At 31.3% G+C, this 19,913-nt stretch overlaps 3 protein-coding genes across 11 annotated transcripts; 2 read left to right on the top strand and 1 right to left on the bottom strand.

Moving 5' to 3' along the window:
* The first annotated feature begins 817 nt into the window (after positions 1–817).
* Positions 818–9,313, top strand: LOC137823206 (uncharacterized). 9 transcript variants are annotated; one of them, XR_016517775.1, is made up of 10 exons: positions 873–1,357; positions 1,540–2,209; positions 2,976–3,075; positions 3,786–3,842; positions 5,079–5,161; positions 5,271–5,311; positions 5,686–5,803; positions 6,669–6,751; positions 7,170–7,231; positions 7,340–7,858. XR_016517775.1 is itself a non-coding variant. In XM_068628497.2 (9 exons), the coding sequence occupies exons 2-8, from the start codon at positions 1,881–1,883 to the stop codon at positions 7,434–7,436; spliced, it is 846 nt and encodes a 281-aa protein (XP_068484598.1). In that variant the 5' UTR covers positions 818–1,357; positions 1,540–1,880; the 3' UTR covers positions 9,128–9,313. The 9 variants fall into 9 exon arrangements, 5 of the variants coding, with proteins under 5 accessions (XP_068484598.1, XP_068484525.1, XP_068484487.1 ...); XR_016517776.1 differs by having other exon boundaries at positions 5,637–5,803; XM_068628497.2 differs by lacking the exons at positions 5,079–5,161; positions 5,271–5,311 and adding an exon at positions 9,128–9,313 and having other exon boundaries at positions 818–1,357; positions 7,340–7,436.
* Positions 9,314–13,168: 3,855 nt separating this feature from the next.
* Positions 13,169–16,551, top strand: LOC137829186 (gibberellin 2-beta-dioxygenase 6). The gene is made up of 3 exons (XM_068635984.2): positions 13,169–13,683; positions 15,034–15,358; positions 16,119–16,551. Exons 1-3 carry the CDS (start codon positions 13,226–13,228, stop codon positions 16,347–16,349), a joined length of 1,014 nt encoding a protein of 337 aa, XP_068492085.2. The 5' UTR covers positions 13,169–13,225; the 3' UTR covers positions 16,350–16,551.
* On the bottom strand, positions 16,116–19,143 carry LOC137829194 (uncharacterized). Its single transcript, XM_068635992.2, has 3 exons — positions 18,922–19,143; positions 18,248–18,660; positions 16,116–18,070 (listed from the first exon to the last, which is right to left on the bottom strand). The coding sequence occupies exons 2-3, from the start codon at positions 18,656–18,658 to the stop codon at positions 17,642–17,644; spliced, it is 840 nt and encodes a 279-aa protein (XP_068492093.2). The 5' UTR covers positions 18,659–18,660; positions 18,922–19,143; the 3' UTR covers positions 16,116–17,641.
* Positions 19,144–19,913: the final 770 nt, after the last annotated feature.

Here is a 19,913-nt window from a genome sequence, read left to right as displayed (position 1 = left end):
CTCTAGTTTAATTACTATTGCAACTAATTATTTTGATATCTAAAAATTAATTTCTATTTCATGATTTTCTCGTAATGGGAGATGAAGTCATATCAAAGTGATACAATTTTAGTTTAAATTAGTTACACTAAAATTGTGTCATTTTTACATAAATTTAAGTTTTTTTCACAATAAATCGTGTCACCTTCGTATAACTTTCTCATATCAATAATTTTTAAAAAACATTCCATTTACGTAAAAAAGAGCAAACATTGAATCTCTTTGGTAAAAATTCCAAAAAGCCAATGTAAAACAATGAGAAGTTGCTCTCAAACCTAATGCAGGGTATGTTGTGAAATTTCCAAATCAAGTGAGGTTGCTAATCACTACAGAGAATATATGATGGAGGCTTCAAAATGTGTACATTTTTTTTTCTGTTTTGTTTGAAATAATTAAACTGAGTTTCTCTTGAATAAAGTATTGGTTCCTTTTGTTATGAAATTCCTTGGTAGAATTTTCAAAGTATTGGTAGATGAAAGTGCACATGTGTCTAGCCCAACATGGGAAGTGGGAGGACCTCATACTGATAACGATGATTAGTGCTTTGACAATTCTCAACACAGGGATCATAGAACTTGTAGTTTGGGTAGGATATTAATATGTTTTTTCTGTACTCATATTTTAAAAAATACATTTATCAGGTATGTGTGAGTAATACAGAAAATACTAAGATTAATTATGAAAAATGATTAGTATTGTCTTGGCATAAATACCCCAGTTGTTGTGCTTAATTTGATTAAGCATGTAATATTAAAATTGAATGGGAATGTGACTGGATGTTGTCTTGGCATAGGATGAATGTACTTAATGGCTGTGCTTTTGTATAAAATAACATTCATACTTTGCATAAGAAAACAAATGATAAAAGATAAATTAGCAGAAAAATTAAGCAGAAAGGAGAGGTGGAGTCCACAATGATCAGCATCAAATGCTTATTGGGATTCGCACTGTTGCTGAATTCCAAGATCCACAACCATCCGTTATTATCTTTTTTTTTATAATTTGTGTATAGAAAAAGGGAAATAATTTGAAAATAAAACTAGATTTTGCTTTTTTCCCTTTCTCTGCTTCCCTGTTGGAGGAGCTCTAAGCCATCTCTTGTCTCTCTCGAGAGGGGAAAGAGAGAGAGTGTGTGTGTGTCACAACGCAAAGCAGCGTACCCCGCAACCCAGAAAGAAAGTAGCAAATGCCAAATGGTAGTGCAGTGATAGCATTGTAGCGTAGTGTTAGTGTGTGTGAGAGAGAGAGAGAGAAAAAAAAAAGGCACTACCGTCACCACAACCAACTAGGCTTCGGTCGGAAAGTTGCTACAAAAAAGGTAACTCTCTCTCTCTCTCTCTATCCACTCCCTGTTGTTCTGTTACGACACGTCTGATTTGCTGTTATTAGGGCTTTTATCGTTTTCCTTTGCTTTGTAGCTCTATAATTGACTCTCTTCAAGATGAGTCTTTTTTCTTTTTTCTAAAGACTGACTTGGGTTTGTCTGGGATTTAACTTCAGGTTTTGTCTTCTGGGTCAATCTCTGCTTTTCTGGGATCTCCATTTCTGAGCTGAAGTTTGAATCTTTGGGCGATTTTTGATCATGGGATTTTTCTGGGGTTGTAACCAAGTCGCCTTAATCAGCTAAATATTGAACTTTTTTCTCTGGGTATCTCGCCTTTGATTCCTGTTGGGTATTTCCTTTTTTGCTTTTTGATATGTGTGGAATCTGAATGATTTTGATCTTGGAGGGTACTCTGAATCGGTGAATTGGTGATGTTGTTTTGGCTTGAAGATGGTTGTTGGTACTAGTTGTGGCTTGAGGTGATTCTGGGGAAGTTGTTTGGTAAGAAGGGATAAGGATGGCAGCAGAGTCAAACGCTGGGTTTCACTGTGAAGATATAGATTCTGTTTTGAACAGGCGTGCCATATCATTTCAGCCTGGAGGTGCTATTAACCGCCTGTCAGAGATGGTTCCAATGGGTAATTATTTTGGGCTAAGTAGTTCATCTGGGATGATATATTCTGGGAATTCAACCATCATTAACAGTAATCCTGTCATGAGTCAAGCGGGTAACCCATCAAGTTCTTCGCTTCTTCTCGATTCGGTTCCAGGACTGAAGCATGACACAGGGTTGGCTGTTGAGTGGTCTGTTGATGAACAGTACAGATTGGAGGAGGGCCTTGCCAGGTAAGTTGTTTGTTTTGACTGGGTTAGGTCTTTTCAGCTTTTCCTTTAACCCTTTATTATGGTTCCTATGTGTTGCATTGGTCCATGGTAGCTCATTTTCACTTTACTTTCTCATGATGATAATAATTTCGGATCTTAGATGCCCATGGTTTTTATTTTTTTTTGTCAGATGAAGCAATTGCAGTTGGCCCCCCCTTTTTATTATCAGTGAACTAATCATGCTGTCTTTCTTTCTATCTGTGAATTAAATGCTAAGTTTCTCTTATAATGATATTTTCAATTTTCAATTTTCAATTTCCAAATTTTGTTTTTATTTCGTTTCACACTTTGATTCCTAGTTAAAATGATGCTATCTATTATATTCTTTGCTAATTGCTTACATTGGCTGGATGAAAGTAGAAATGAAGGGGAAATAAGGGCCCCCGTATTCTTCCTCTCCACTGGTTCGGGATTTAGAAGTTTGTGATTTGTGTTGTTGACTAACTTATTCCAAATTTGACTACTCGAGCTTAATGGTTTTATTTGTTCATTGAAAGGGTATAATAGTAATTTCATCCACCTACCCTTCTGTCAAATCCTATCCCCTTCACCATTGAACCAATACACCATTTATGATTTTCTCTTTTTTCTAGAATTGCATGGTTGTGGTGGCTATGCTAAATTTGTTGTTGTGCCATATCTTTTATGTTAAAGAGCTGGTATTCTCATTATTATATCGTTTATTTTTCATGAATTGTTTGTGGTTCTTATTCCGTTTTGTGACTAGATATGCTGAAGAACCAAGTATCATGAGGTATATCAAAATTGCTGCCCTGTTGCCTGATAAAACTGTTCGAGATGTTGCTTTGAGGTGTAGATGGTTGACAGTAAGCACTTTTTCTTTCAACAGTTTCCTCCTATCTCCATTTTTTGTTGCTGCCAATTATGATACTTATTTATGCCAAACTATAGAAGAAATTTTTTTAATTTGAAATCACTTGAATATGTTGTGATTAATAATTGAAAGTTGACATGCACAGTGGAACTTCCTTTTCCCGATGCATTAAAAATTTAGTAATTTACTTGTCTCCTCGGTTCCTCCTACACCTTAGTTTTTGGCATTGTTATAATGGCTCAAGTTTTCACATGGCTGTGTAGCTAAAGTGTTGTATAGCGACAATGATATCAGTGGTTTAAAAGGCAGGGTTTTAGATTTTGGGTGTTGTCATGGTAGCAGTTCAAGCAATTGCAGAAAAATGCAGGAAAATAAAGCTGATGGAACTTTCAATTGGGCCAAAATATGGTTGTTGTGGCTGCAATGGCCACTGCTGGTCACAATTTAGAACCCTATTTAAAGGTTATGTTTCATCTCATGATCAAATGGACTTTTAATAAAATAAACCAAGTTAACTTTCATTGCCCTTTACCTTTCATGTAGAAGTTGAAAAAATATTAGGGTTCTGTATTAAATTTTATACAGAAAATAGAAAGTTGTGCACTTTATGACCCTAGTGTTAAGATTGGACTTGTGTACTTATGTAGCTTGCTCCTTTACACCTGTTATGGAAGCTTAAAGTATTGTTAAAATATTTTGCAGAGAAAGCGAAGGAAATCAGAAGAACACAATCTGGGAAAGAAGGTCCATAACAGAAAGGTACATGAGATCTGGAAGCTTGTCTATACATGCCATGTTTCTTGTAATTTAGTGTGTTGAAGCGGTCTGAAATTAATCATAAGTAATTTTCCCTGATTCTGTACTTGATATTTTATGTATTATGAAAATCTTGAATTCCCAGTCTATTTTTTGTTAGAAAAAATTCAAAACATATTTGACCTCTAAATTTGAAGATGTATGAAAATTCATTTTAAACTCAACATTGAAAAATGAAATTTCTATTAAATTGTTAATTGAAATAATTGTCTGGTGTATTTGAAGTCCCTGTCTAAATAATGATCAGTAATATCATTTTAAACACCATCTGAGATTTTCTACAAGTCTATTATGAATCCTCTCATTTCTCCCTTACCTTTGCATCATCCCTGGTTTTATCTATGCATAAGATCCCCAATACCAAATCCTCATTTTACGTGCAATTTGTTAATTAAAATTCACAAACACTTCCCCTTAAATATGTCGAGATTAGCCAGAAATAGTAGCTACTGTGGAGGTTAGATTAGCTGTTTTTTTAATTTCTTATGCGCCTTATCTGATTTGGTTGGACTAGTAAACTTGTTTTTAGTTATCTCAACTCAACTCAGAATTTCAAGGATTTTGTTGTACACATATGTATCCTTATATTAAGTTAGAAGGTGAGTGAGACTCTCTATTAGTTATGCCTAAGAATATCTATTCATATATTGTAAACTTGTATTATGAGTACACAACTTTGAAGGTGAGAATCTCAATCTGTTTAGATATTTTTGAATATTCTCTCCTTTATGCACATGCATTTCACATACTACCACTGCCCTATAGCAAAAAAGTTATCTCATCTATCTCAAACTGTCCTCTTATCTTTGTTTGTATATTTGATTTCCTCAACTCTCACTCAGTCCTTTTCAATTTAGCCCATGTTATTTCTATCTCTACATTGAATCACAATAGTTTTTTAGGATTTGTCGTAAACAACCTTATATTACCATTTAAATTATCTATTGTAAATCTAAAATAAAAATTATATATGCAAAGATATTTCTAGTATATGAGTAAAAATACTTACATAAATTTTAATTATTTAAAAATAAACATTTATCATGGGCATTGCATACGCCAAAACACTAATTTCTACTATAGAATCAAAAGCTGGCAGTCGATCTCTCTAGATATAATAATTCCATCATATCATATTCAGTTCTCAAGTAACTTTTGGCATTCTCTTGGGTGGTGTAGTAGTATGTGGACTAGCTTGTTTGATTAATCCATTGCCCTGATCCAGTCAAGGGCAAGTATTGGGACATGGGGATATTTTCAAGGTAAACTGTTTTGGATTCTTGGTTAGGATTAGCCCATGTTTGTCCATCCTAAATTATTCCCTTGGTATTAAATATTTGTATTTTTTTCCACCTTTCATATGCAATCAAGGTCATGCTATCCACTACTGAAGAAGCATTTAATAACCTGCAGTAAGTAATCCTAACCTAAGCACTTAAAGAATAAAATTGTTAAATATTTTTGGATACCCAACATATTACACATCTGACCATTTAATTTATTATTTTCTATTTTCTATTACCAATGCACTCGGGGTAATCATTGGCAAATTCCTTGTTAATGTTGTTTTTGACCAAACAGATACTGCAGTGTAAAATCAGTTGCCTTGAGTTCTCTCAACCTGCTTAACTATCTTGTCAAGGATGTTTATAACTCCGAATAATAACTAAATATGATTACGTTGCGTCCCATAAATGGGATTCCAGTTTTGATATATTGAATCAATAATGTCTTTAGGATCTAATGTTGATTGAAGAACCAGTATTCTAAAGTCCTGCTTCTTCAGGATAAGCCTGTGGAGTTAGCATCAAAGACAAATTTACATTCGGCTCTGCCCCCGAGCATGGCTACGTATTCTCTCATGTCACACCATATGGACCAAAGTCAACGGATACAATATGATGGTTAGTATATAATTTTTTATATGAAGTATCAATTAGCATTTAAGTTGTTATCATTTTCTATTTCTTGTGTGCAACCATATTATTCATTGTTTCTAAACCTTTTTGTCAGCTAAAACCAAAATTTAACTCTTGACTGTCAGCCTAAGTATCTATGTATGTAAACACATTTCCTCCCTGAGAGAAAAATATATTAACTGTTTTTAATATTTTTAGAGTGAAATTGATATTTTTAAAGGATTTTATTGTTTTGTAATCATTGAAAAAAAGTTTTTGAAAACAGTTCAAATACTGTCTTAAACTCTAATATCTCACATTGTTATCCTAAATTCCTAATAACTAATCATGAATCCAGAAATTTTGATCACTAATACAGATGCATCAATATCAAATACAATAATTGTAGAGTGTGAAGTGATCCACATGGTCTTAAGTTGTCCCACAAATTGTGGTGACACCAGTTCAATTCCCAAATCCAATTTCTGTCCCCATCATCTCTGTTGGCAAGCCAGCTTGAGACTATCTATGCTAATCTAAAGAAGAAAAAAGTTGTACATATTACTCTTTCTTTATCGGTGGCATATCTTTTTGGTATGCTACTGTGTAACTCTGTTCAGTAAATGTTCTGTTATATTTAGATGAAGTTGTGGTAGGTTTTAGTTATGTCATTATGTAAGGTAAATGGAATCAAAAGATTTTTGTTTATCACTGTTCATATTTTAATATTTATGTACAAAACCCCATTGATTTATATTGTCAGCATGAAATAGACTAGTTCCCCATTGCCAGCTTTTATGGTATCTCTTTTTTTGTCACTAGAATCAGTGCCCTTATTTTTATCAAATATTTTTTCCTTATGTGCAATCAGGTATTTGTAGTCCTTTGAAGCAACTCATGCAGCAGAATGCTCAAGCTTTTAATCAAATCAGTGCTAATTTGTCTACTTACAAGGTAAAATAGCTCAATGGTCACATCACATGTTTTAGTTTCTTTATAAATACAATTGCAGCTGGTGATTTTATACATTCCACTAGTAAAGAAAATCTTCCCGTTTTTAACAAATAGTAGGCCTGAAATATTAACTCTGGCATTTCACCAGCCTCAGTTTTATAATGGATGGATAATTTATTAGGAATTGCAGAAAAATATCACATTCACATGGGCATTGAAAAGTCATCAATCATGTTACTGGAGTCTAGTTTGATACTCCATATAAGATGGCCATAGAATTGTTCTTGTCTGTCTCATTACTTTAATGCATAACATTCATTGATAATTTTATGGCTTGATTCTCACATTGTCATCATACTTATTCATTTACATATAATTACATTAACATGTGATAATGATAGTTTTCTTTGTGAAACAGTTGCAGGATAACATCGACCTCTTTTGCCACACTAGGCATAATATTAATACCATTCTTAACGAGTATGTGAAGATTTTGAATTAAGCTTGCTCACCTTGCTGTTAATGTTATGTAAATTAATTTGGTTTTGACATCTAAAAACATTATGAAGTTGACTTAATTTTGTGCAGTATGAGAGGGATGCCTGGGATTATGAGCCAAATGCCACCACTGCCTGTGGCCATTAATGAGGATCTTGCTAGTAGTATTTTGCCTAATAGAACATAGGTGAGTCCACCAACATTTCCCACAGAAATGAAATGAAAGTGTTTTGGTGGTGCATGGCATTGAGGATCTCTAGGGATATCTACACAATCTCAGGACTTTCCTCACTTTCTAATCCATCATTCATCTTATTGCTCCCTCCTTTATTCATTTCTTTTGAAGGAAACCTTGCAACTCCTGTTGTACAAACAAAACATTTTCCTTGCAAAGAAAAAGGAGAGAAAATAGGAAAGCAATTAATATAACAATGGTTTGAGGTAAATGCACCGTTATTGATTCCAGAGTGCAGGTGTTTTTCTCATGCCATACCAACTATTTGTAGATCTATATTCTAGTTTGCCATCGACTTCAAATTTAAGTAATTATCACATTCAACGCTTGATACCTCTTCTGTAATGTGTGAAACTAAATCATTATTTACATCATTTGAATCTTGTATCTCTCTCTACTCATTCTCCTATTCTCATCATATCATTCATTCACATAACATTCTTACTCAGTATGTGAACTAAGTTTCTTCACCTTGCTGTTAATATTATGCAAATCAACTTTCTTTTACATTTGGTTCTGATATCCGAAATCATTATGATGTTGGCTTAGTTCAGTTTTCTACTGCAATCATTCATTGATTGATATATAGCTAGGACTTTTTACTCTCTTACACTTTGTATGAAGTAGATAAGGGCTATATGATTGTTTTCGATGGAATTTGAAATAAGATTAATAAATAAATAAAAAGTTATGATTTTATTTATTTAAATTTGCCATAGAAAATATTTTAACTTGAATGACCTAAAGATTATATGATTTTTTTTGTTAAACTTATAAAAGCAAAAATATATCAACAAAGTAATTAGATTTCGATGAATATATTTGTATACATGCTTTTATAGAAGATGTATGAAAGTTAAAACTGAAAACCAATTTGAGTAAAGATCAGATTTAAAGATAAGACCTGAATGCAGTGAAGAACACTATCTCAAAATAAGAAATTGGTAGATAAAATGAGTTGTCATTTTCATTTTTCGACTTTTACTGTGTATGTTTCTCTAAAAATTGCATCCAATGCGTATCTTAATTATTTTCATTTTGTTAGTTCTTATCCTGTTAAACAACTGGTCTTATCCCATTAGCTGATGTTGGCTATATGAATCACATCAATTTATTCAATTCTATTAAAAATCAAAGTTTTAGAATTGTCCCAAGAGGTGTCAGCTTCCTTGTTGAGACATCACTTTTCATAAAAAAATTTATAAAAAAAAGTTTTAGAATTATTCCTCGTCATAATGATTTCCTCTAAAGTTTTTTTTTCCTCCTCTCTTCCTTTTTACAAGACTACAAATTATACAATCTACTTCCTAATCAGTTTAACTTGTTTTTTCATTTTTTCTTCAATCAGTACTATACCAGTATTTTCACATATATGACCATTTTGTAATTTGTGTGTGATCACACACCCATCTTAGCATTTTTTTCAGTTTTTCTACTCACTTTCTCATGTTGTCTCTATAAAGTTCAACATTCAGTACTATATATGAATAGCCAAATGTGCAGCAGTACTATAAAATTGTCTAAGTTTGATAAGTACTTTGCACTCATTCATAAATAACTCCCTTCTGTGTTCCTTCTTTTTAATCATATTACTTTTCTTGTCTCCTTCTAAAATTGTAAGTTATTTTTTAGTGTTATTATAGGTACCTTTACCAAAACCAAGGATCAAATATTGAAGACCAAAGATAAAGATCAAGAATCAAGACAATAGAGAACATATAGGAATATAACAGTTGTATGTGTTTATCCGGTTCTGTAAGAACACTTTAGATTGTTTTACAACAATAATTACCTTTGTTGGAAAAGAAAGAGATGCCAAGTTAAACTAACGGGTGAATTGATTTTGAAACGTTTTACAAAAATTAACCCTTTCTTAAACTTTTTCAAAGAAATTTTTTTATTAGATGACTGAATGCAATGCAATTGAGTGTGGAATCAAACTGATAAAGATTAGCAATAATAAGATAAAAGAGATAGAGAAAGAGATATATTATACAAGAAATTATAGTGGTTCAGATAATAACATATCCTAATCTCCCTCATTCAATCTTAGAATAATTATAATCCATTGTTTTCATATATTTAATATAAACACTTTAACACATGTAAAATATGTACAAAATAGAAAATAACATAAGATTAACTCCTAAATACAATTAAGGTCTTAGATATTCAACCTAATATTTTAATATAAGCACTCAACACATGCAAAATATATGTAAAACAGAAATCAACAAAAGATCAATTCATTAATACAATAAATAAATATGTTTAACCATTGGATCACACTAAAAGAAAATCAATCAATTCAACTTCTGAATGTTAAGAGTAAATAAATGGGAATCAATTTAGCAATATAAAGAAAAGATGTTATCAAAAAAATAAAAGAAGCATACACAAAATAGCACCACACTTGATTCTTAAAGAGGGATTCACATGCAAGATTGAGCACCAATTAGATATAAGTCAAATCTACTTAAGAGATTAATATCACTTCTAACCTAAAATCTTAAAGCAATGTATTTATGATTTTTTTTTCTTATATGCTACTCAACTTTCTTTTATCTAGTCAATGTGAGATTCAAACTCATAGATTACTAACAACAACTTCAATGGTTCTCTTTTTCACAACAAAGATGTAGTTGAAAGAATATGAAGTTCATACATTTCTCTTAAATGATGTGTCGGTGTCGGATACTCATATCGGACACCGACACTCATATGACACTTATAGGAAACATATCTATGAAGTGTCTAATTCAAAAAATATTTGTTAAATTTCTAACAATTTTAGTACGGTTCTAACACAATTTTAAAAAGGAAAATACATTAATTTTCTAAAAACTCAAACTTATTGTATAATTTTTATTATGATTATAAAAATAAAAAACAAATCCTTTTGAACCAGTCATCAAAAATATTTTTCTGTTCCAAAAAATAATCTGGAAGATAACATAAATCTTTATTGTAAATTTATATAATTCATAATTATATAATATATAGATCTGTGTCCTACATTTTAGATATTATACGTATTTTCGTGTCCGTGTCAGTTTCTGTGCTACATAGGAAATAATGTTTGACAAATCTTGTTAGCACATTTGAAATAGTTCAGAAAGATCTGAATGTTGTAATATCATTTTTGAAAGTATTATATATAAAAGAGTGAATCAAAAGTTTAATTTATAGAATTTTGAAATGCTTATTAAAAATTATTTTATAAGTTGATAATCAATTATTCTCAATAAAAGTTAAAAATAAGTTATAATAAATGTGTTTTGTTTTAATAATTTTTGTTGTGTTAATTGATTTTTCTATGAGATTAGTTTAGAACACATTATTCTGCTATTTATTTTAATTGATTAACAAAATAAATAACTGATTATCATGTTATCAAACATATCAAGAATAATTTAATCCATATATAAAATCTTAATCGATCAAAACAAACTTAAAACATTTTTTCTTATGTTTTAATTTTTCAAAAACAACTTCTACGAATGACTTTTCTTATAAATCTTATTAACTTAAAATCGAATGAATTTTTTGCAATCATTGTTTCTTCATTTAATCTATTCTCAATTTCTTCTCATTTGATATTTATTTTACATCTCAAAATCTCATTGAAAAACTGAATGAGTAAAATAAAACCTTTCTCTTTTACCTTTCTAAACTTTAAATATTATATCAACCAAAAAATTTATCCTTTTCCATCCTCTTAAAGACATTTTATTTAACCTCTCTAATCCAAGTTATATGGTTATAAACTAAATGTCATTCTTGTCCTTCCATTTTAATATTCAATCCTTGACCTTCATTAAAAAAAAACTAAAAATAATTCTCTATCTTTCTTCTAATCATTCTTATAATATTTTAGGTTAGTGTAAATGATGTATGCTTACGTATAAGTCATTAATATATTTACATATTTACATTTGTCACACTGTGTCATTATAATGTTAGTTGATTATTTTTATCTTTTGCCTCGTATAAACTTTATCATTTTATTTATTTTATTTCTTAGTCATCTTTTGTAAGTCAAAATATTAAAATTTTCAAATATATTATTTAAAAAATATTAATTATATTATTAGCTATAATAATTATAATAAAAAGTAATATTAAAAATACTATTCTTATAAAAATAAAATTAGTATTAATGATAGTTTTATATTTTTTATAATAATAATAGTCATTGTAACTAATTATAATTGTATAATAATATATTATTATGACTATTATATTTATTGTAGAAAATGTATTTTTATAATAATATATTAATTATAATGAATTACAATAATACTTATAATTTTAATTTTATTATTATAAGTATTGTGATTAATATTTTATTATAGTAATTTTGAAATTTTTTTTATAAAAATTATTAAAGATATATTTCCTTATACAATTTCATTTTTATTATAATAATATTATTTAAAATTAATAAATATTTTTAATACAAAATATTTTTTAATTATAAGAATTATAATATTATTAATATTAATTTTTTATTCTAATACTATTTTTTAAATAATATATTGAATTTTTTTAAAATTTTGACTTGTGCAGAAAACTAAGAAATTAATAAATGAAATAATGAGAAGGTAAAAATAAGAGGAGGGAGAAATTGTTTTCCAACAATTATCTATATAACTCTTTAAGCCAAATGTCAACATATTAATATATTGATAGCTTCTGTACATAGGTAGAAGAGACAAAAGATAAGAAGAGAAGAAAAAAAATTGAACAAATATGATAACAAGTTAGTATGTTAAATGTAAGTATATTGATGGTTTCTATTTCAATGTTATTCACAGTGACTGATAAAGGGATGATATGTTGATAATCATGTAATATACGATGATGATATGTTGACAAACCATACACATATTAGAACTTGAGAGAAAATAATCTTTTGTTAGAAATAGAAAACTTTGACTCTGTAGGCATCAAAAGTACTATTTTCCTATTTCTATTCATTCACAGTATTCATGCAAGAGTTACCCTCACTTGTAATAGGTGTAGATGTTATGTTTCAAAACTTGGACTAATATGAGAAAATTGGAAAAAAATGAATGTAATAATGTATAATATTATAACAGCTAATGAAGATTATTTAGCAGCAGAAGGCCGGGGAGCAAGTAACCAAAATACTGTGATGTTATCAGCCATTACAGCAGATGTCAATAGATTTCACAGAACATTGAAGAGTTTATGAATTGTAAGACTCTTAACAACTAAAGGGCATTGACAGTTTTATATTTATGCAATTTTGTTGGAACATCTTGTTTGGCATTCTTGTTCTCTGTGGATACTCCTTCACAATGGTCAAAAGTATGCATAAACTGCTGAGTTTTTGTGTGTATATCATCGTCCTTCATTCTAAGTTGTGGCTAATGCTGACTAGAACCATTTATTTTGTGTGATGAACAAAGTCAAAAGGTGAAGTTAGGTTTGAACCCTTTTTCGTTGTTATATGGCAACTTCCTTGCCATGGCCTTTTCACAATATTTTAGAGTATCGGTTCAAGCCATGGCCTGTGAGAGAGAGTTCCAAATGGCTGTCCTTCTGACATTTGTCATGATCTGGACACCCATGTTTGTCCTCAGTGATTGTCCATATCAGGACTTTCTAGACCACTCTCTCTCCACTCTCCAATTCAACCATATAAATGCAACTACAATCTCAATCTCCACTTCACCTCCTTCACCACCCTCTCTCACACACAACTTGCTTCAACAATGATACATTCAAACCCACCACTCATGCACCATTATGGGGCACTTGTGAGAAACTCAGGGGAAACCAAACAGGCTAAAAGTTTTAATGACCAAAACTATCCTGCAGTGGATGCATGTGACCTACCTCTGATAGACCTAGGTGGTCTTAAAAGTTGTAATGAACGAGAGAGGAAGGCTTGCACTGCAGCAATATGCAAGGCTGCATCAGAATGGGGATTTTTCCAAGTGGTAAATCATGGGATAAGCCATGACTTGCTAAGAAAAATGAGGGATGAACAAGTGAAGTTGTTTGAAGTACCCTTTGAGAAGAAGATCACTTGCGGCCTTCTGAATAACCCTTATAGGTGGGGGACACCAACAGCTACTCGTTCAAATCACTTCTCTTGGTCTGAAGCTTTCCACATTCCTCTCACAATGATCTCAGAAGCTGCTTCCTGGGGTGAATTCAGTTCTTTGAGGTATCCTGGTCTTATAATATTCCAGTTTTGAAATTTTTTACTTAGTTGGAATCTTTCTTTTTCTATGATCACTGCACCCTTGATAACAATCCTACAATATTACAATATTACAGAACAATGACAAAAGACTAATGAATGCAGAACAAAGACAAAAGTTTGTCTGTTTTAGGTTGCTGACAAAGAGACTCAGCATCACACCACCCTCTTTCGAAGTGTTATTTTCACTGTTTAAAATGCATATTTATTACGTTTACTTGGTCCCCTTCCTTGGATTACTTGCTCTTGCGGTTATTAATAATGACTTTAACGATAAAACCAAGTGATTAATTTCTTTCCTTTTTCTTTTTCCTTAAAAAAAAATCACACTTGGCGGCTTTCCTCAGACTTTTCTAATACAGATGACACTCTATTCCTGTATGTCATTGAAATCTCAGCTGCACACATGCTCTGCTACTCTTGTTTCATATAACTAAACATTTGAGGATGGGTACACTCGTGTAGATTCTTAAACTATGTAAATGCTACTAAGTTCTTTTTACCAGTTAATAACATTTACTGCTACAATAACATTTTTTTAACTAATATGTTTAAGATACTCATCTTTGAAACCCTTCAAATTATAAGATATGTTATTATCTGCATTATAAACTTGTGATGATATGAAAAAGAAATGTGGATAATTAACTCTTTAATGCATTTTTCAACTCTTCTAGTTATTAATCAGCTGAAATTGATCAAAACTTCAATTATGTACGAGTCTGTTAAATAGAGTGGGACTCATTATTTTGTGAGTAATAATAAATTTCAACTAATAATGAGTTTGACAGTATATTATTAAGTAAGGAGTAAAAAATATAATTTTTTATGTAAAGAAGCATAAATTTTAATAATATTTAATACATAAAGAGTAAATTAGATTCAAACTCAATTTTTTGTACTATGGTATTAACTAAATAATGAATCCCTTAAAGAAGTATATCAGTCCAATTTATTTCAAAGCAGTAAAACTGTTGCAGGGGAAAGAAAGGGGAATAAGAGATGCTGGTATAAGATTAAGTACTGTAATATTTAATTTCTCAATTCTTAAAAGCTACATTTTAAAAATCCTAGGAGAATAATACTAATAAGCAATAGCCAATAAAAGTAGTAGTAGTTATTTAAAGGGAAAAAACCTTGTCGGGTTATTCCATATCTTGACAGGTTGGCTTGTAAAATGTATGCTGAGACAAGCACTGATCGTTCTGAGCAACATTTGTCTGGAATGAACCTTCTGGCATGCATGATTTCACATTTTTCATCCCCCACAAACACTGCACGTTAATTTGTTTCTTACTCTGGCTGTGGCTGCAGAGAAGCAATAAATGAGTTTGCACCAGCGATGCTAGAAGTGTCTAGGTTGTTGGCCAGCATTCTAGCACAAAACTTGGGCTACCCAAAGGATGCAGTTGAAAAACTGTGTGATGCAGGCACATGCTTTCTGCGATTAAATCACTATCCATGCTGCCCAAAATCTAAAGAAGAAATTTTTGGATTAGTGCCTCATACTGATAGTGATTTCCTCACAATTCTTTATCAAGATGAGGTCGGTGGACTCCAACTCATGAAAGATTCCAAATGGGTTGCTGTAAAACCAAACCCAGATGCTCTAATTGTTAACATTGGAGACCTTTTTCAGGTAAAAACTTCACAAATATCATACAGATACAACAGTTTGTACATAGTTATTATTTTTATATGTTCATCTCTCTTTTTCATTATGGTAAGGTGCATGAAAAAATAAATACAAAAATATTAGTGTAGCATTATTTCTGAAAAGGTATTCGTTGGGAATGTAACTTAAAGAAATTAGGTATTACATACAATGAAACAAGTTAATTATTAGGTGTCATTTGACTATGAATATGTATAATTTCTAAAGTCTAGACGACAGCCATAGTGCAGAAAATTAGTTGTAGTGCCAAAAAGGAATTTCCAAATACAAGGGTTCTTTTTTAAACTAATGACCATATGATGGAGCATGGTATGCCAACCATTTTTTCAAAGGAATATATTGTATTATAAGCAAATGAGTCAACGATGCAAGATTCCATATAGAAGAGAATAAAAAGGCTATTTGTATCATTCTTGAACTAAACTGTGGCTCTTTCGAAAGCAACAAATGACAATTGAAAGAAAACTACACAAAACAGCTCCCTTGTTTCCTCTTAAGTCTTAAACCAAGTCTCAGTGACTACTATAATAGAATCATTAGCAGAATGACGGCCAGAATGGCCATTGCAGCATCCATTATTGACACAACCAAAGATGCATGCATGAATCACAACGATTATCTACTAAAAAACCTTTGATGGCATGAAGAATTATTAAATAGTCGGTTACATGTCAATGGCTTATCCACTAACAATAGGTTTTTCTTTTGGAAAACTCAAATACAGGCTTGGAGTAATGATGAGTACAAAAGTGTGGAGCACAAGGTTGTGGCCAATGACAAAACGGGAAGATACTCTGTAGCATACTTCCTATGCCCTTCTTACAATACTGTCATAAACAGCAGCAAAGGACCTTCTGTATATAGAAAGTTCACCTTTGGAGAATACAGACACCAAATTCAAGAAGATGTCAAGAAAATAGGGCATAAAATTGGACTATCTAGATTTCAAATTTAAGATACCTACGTACTGAACTGGCACTAATACTATTTTGCATATGTAGTAGTAGAAAAAAGAGGCAGTTTCTAATATTCTTTTTTTACCTAAATAAAGTTTCTGTTCCGATGCAATATGTAAGAATAAATAGAAAACGAGATATTCCCAAAAAAAAAGGTGGTTAGAACTTGGAAGCACCAGAATAAAAAAGGGGTTTTTTGCCTTTCCTTTTTTATATCATAAACTCTTGAACAATGACACACTTTCTACCAGTTAGATGTGATCGCATAGTTGTCGACACAATAATGTTATCTAACAAGTGAACATCTTCATAAGATTCCTCAAAACACAGCTTATCCAAAATGGTGAAGCTAATTGAAAACCTAAAGATATAGAAGTAGGTCGCTAAAAATGAAGGTTAATGTACTATTCATTGTGCTGCTTAAGGATGAGGTGATCAAATATTAAGAGAATGTTCCTGACAAGAAGAAAAAGGAGAACATTGATATTCTCCTTTTACAAAGCTAGGCAGAACATGCTTAAACTTAAAATCCAACAAATGCATCAAAACAAAAGGGCTAGCTAATCAGTCCCTCTCCACGCAAGTTAATGGAATCTCTGCATAAATACAAAATACCGTAACCAGTAACCACGTATAAAGACAATTAAATCAGTCCAGTCCAAAAGCAAGTATATGTACAAAGATTTTCCATGGAAGACCAAGCATTTTTCTGCAACCAAAAGGCACAAAAGAACAATCTAGACAACAACTACCATTACACATCGCCCTCATTCATTTCTCTGACCAAGCTCCGAAATTTAAAAGGGCAACCATTAGGCCTACTTGAAAAACAACAAAGCCTACATATTCTCTAATTATTTCAATTATAATAAATTATTATTATAAGCATCCTTCCTTCATTCATCAATCAATATTAAAAATAAAGTCTTTTAAGCTTCATGGGAGAGTACAAGAACTAAGACATTTTGCTTATTTGCTCCTCTTCTACATATGATATGATCATAATTTGCTCTGCTATATACAATAGTAGCCACTGATAACCCCTTTTTCTTCTTGTTATGTCAATGTAACAACCCAAACCACAGTGTCAAAACGAGTTTTTAAATCCCCCCCGGCATTGTGATTAGATTTATAAAGAACTATATACAATAACATCATTACAGAGGACTTTGCCCAACTAGGATAAGACCACAATTATCAAATGATTCACAGGTGTGAAACTACTGTTATAGGTCATGCAAGAACGGTAACTCTTTGCTTTGCTATGACATGCATGCTTGGTTTGATGAATCTACAAATCTTGATCAAGAAACGTTGACACCTTATCTTTCAAGGTGCTTCTTTTCTTCATTAAGGGGACTCTTTCTTCTCCACCAAATTCATCTTGACTTTGCCTAGTGAACTCATGGGTAAACTTCGCACTATCTACGATATATTTGCTCTTCTCCTTCTCAAGAGTTTTACTTAGCAAGGGACCCAAGAACAGGTTCAGCATGTCTTGAGCAGGATCACCTGTTCGAGATGTGCTTGTAGCAATTCCTTCACCGGTTTTTGAAGTAGAATTAGATAAATCTTCCTTCCCAGAGTCTAATGAATTTTTTATCTCACACGGGGAATCAAGAGTTGTTCCTGCTTCATTTGTAACTTGAAATTCCCATTTTGATTCACTCCGTCCACTTGATATTTTTTTTCGATCCTTGTTCTCATATTCCTTGACATACTGAATGCACAAGACAAAGGTTCAAATTCAAGCAGAGTCAGGATAAATGTTAAATGCCCCCCACCATCAACTTTCGTCTTGGGAGGTCATATACCATACTCACTGAATTATATGAAAATATATTGATAGCAAAAAATCAAAAGTCATTCCTGTCTTCAAGTCAAATCAGAAAATTACCTGTTCTGCTATGGCCAACAAATCTTCAACCGTCAGGTCCAGGGCATCATCACTAGATGCTTGAACTTGATAAACATCATAACAACCACTGCTAGGATCCTCTAATTTTTTTCTTTTCTTTGTAGAACATCTCTGATCTCTATCAATAGACTTCTCACTTTTTTTCTTCTTCTGAGCAACCTTACTGCCGCTTCCATCGTCACAGTTGGCTCTTACATTTGACTTCCTCCTTGAAGGTCTGCTCTTGTGATCTTTCTTGGTTGCATTATCTGTGATGTTGTCCACTTTTTTCACAGAGCAATTAGCTTGATCAGCATTGTCAGAGTCACTCACATGGATGGCAGTGGCAGCAACCTTCGGCATCATCCATGGTGGTAACTGACGTTTACTTCCCTCAACACAAGTATGCATTCCTGTAAAAAATATGTGAACTATTCATTTACAATGAAAGCAAAAAAAAAAGCATTTAAAAGCCTATGCCGTTTAACAATTGGGATAAAAAGGGCAAACAAATTCTGTCAAAGAGTCTGTACACAATAGTATATAGAACAAGTTCAACTGGGGTAAAATTAGGGTTTCACGAAATGCATGGTTGTTTGCTAAATTTCGAAAGAGAAATATCTGTTGAAAATGCAATTAGGATAAAAAGAAAATGAAGAACCTTGGCTTCATACCTAGAATTGTCAGGGTTCCAATCCAACACCAAATTCAGCGTTGAATGAAAGGGATTTTCGAAACCCAAGAGAAGAGATGCAGAGCTAGAAGGTGGAGATCATAAACTCTTTTTTTCTTTCATTGTAAAGAATTATTTGTTTTAAACTGTAATTCGCATATACTAACAATTATTTGTTCCACATAAGATATAGAGAATTTTAAGTTGAATGAAAATGAATAATGTGTTTACATTGTTTGTGTGTTTTTATTATTTGTCTATCATCTATACCACTAATTAAGGAATTATTTCTTTTAATTATTCTTTTTATACAAATTCCTATCAATATACTTTTTAGATAACTATTTTTTTTTTAAAAAATATCTATAATAAAAATTATTTATAAAATAAAAAATATTAATAACAATAAAATTATAAAAAGTATTTTTTATAATTTAATAATATTGTTTTACTCTTCTAATTATCATAATAATAAATTTTTTATTTTGTATTATCACAGTAAAAAAATAACACTTTCTTCTAATGATATTTGAGTATTATTAATTTAACAAAGTATCGAATACATTAATATTTCTAATTGATTGTGAAGTTGTTGGAAGATGAAAAAAATTATATGAAATAGATTTTTGAACTTAAATTAGATTTAAAATTTACTTTCTAAAATAGTATTCTCCATCTTAATATTATCATTCATGTTTGTAGTTTTGCAGTTACTGTGGAAAAAGAGATATCAGAAAGTTATATATATTTCAAGTGTGCTTTAGCAAAAGTTACTCCTCACATGCACTTTCAAATTCCACAACAATTTTTATTTTCAAATTGTGAAAGGTAAATCTTTGAAAGATGTCTTGCAAGTTCACAAGTAGACTATTTTTTTATACATTATTGAGAAATGAAAGTATGCAACTTTCAAGTTTTTCTGAGTGATCTGTTGAAGGAACCTCCCAGGCTTCTTATACAGTGAATGAAATATGGCTCTGCTACTTTGAGACT

The sequence above is a fragment of the Phaseolus vulgaris genome, chromosome 11 (genome assembly GCF_051622355.1).
Source record: "Phaseolus vulgaris cultivar YP4 chromosome 11, ASM5162235v1, whole genome shotgun sequence".
NCBI lineage: Eukaryota > Viridiplantae > Streptophyta > Magnoliopsida > Fabales > Fabaceae > Phaseolus > Phaseolus vulgaris.
Note: the sequence above shows the minus strand (reverse complement) of the source record. Positions and strands in the feature narration are given on the sequence as shown.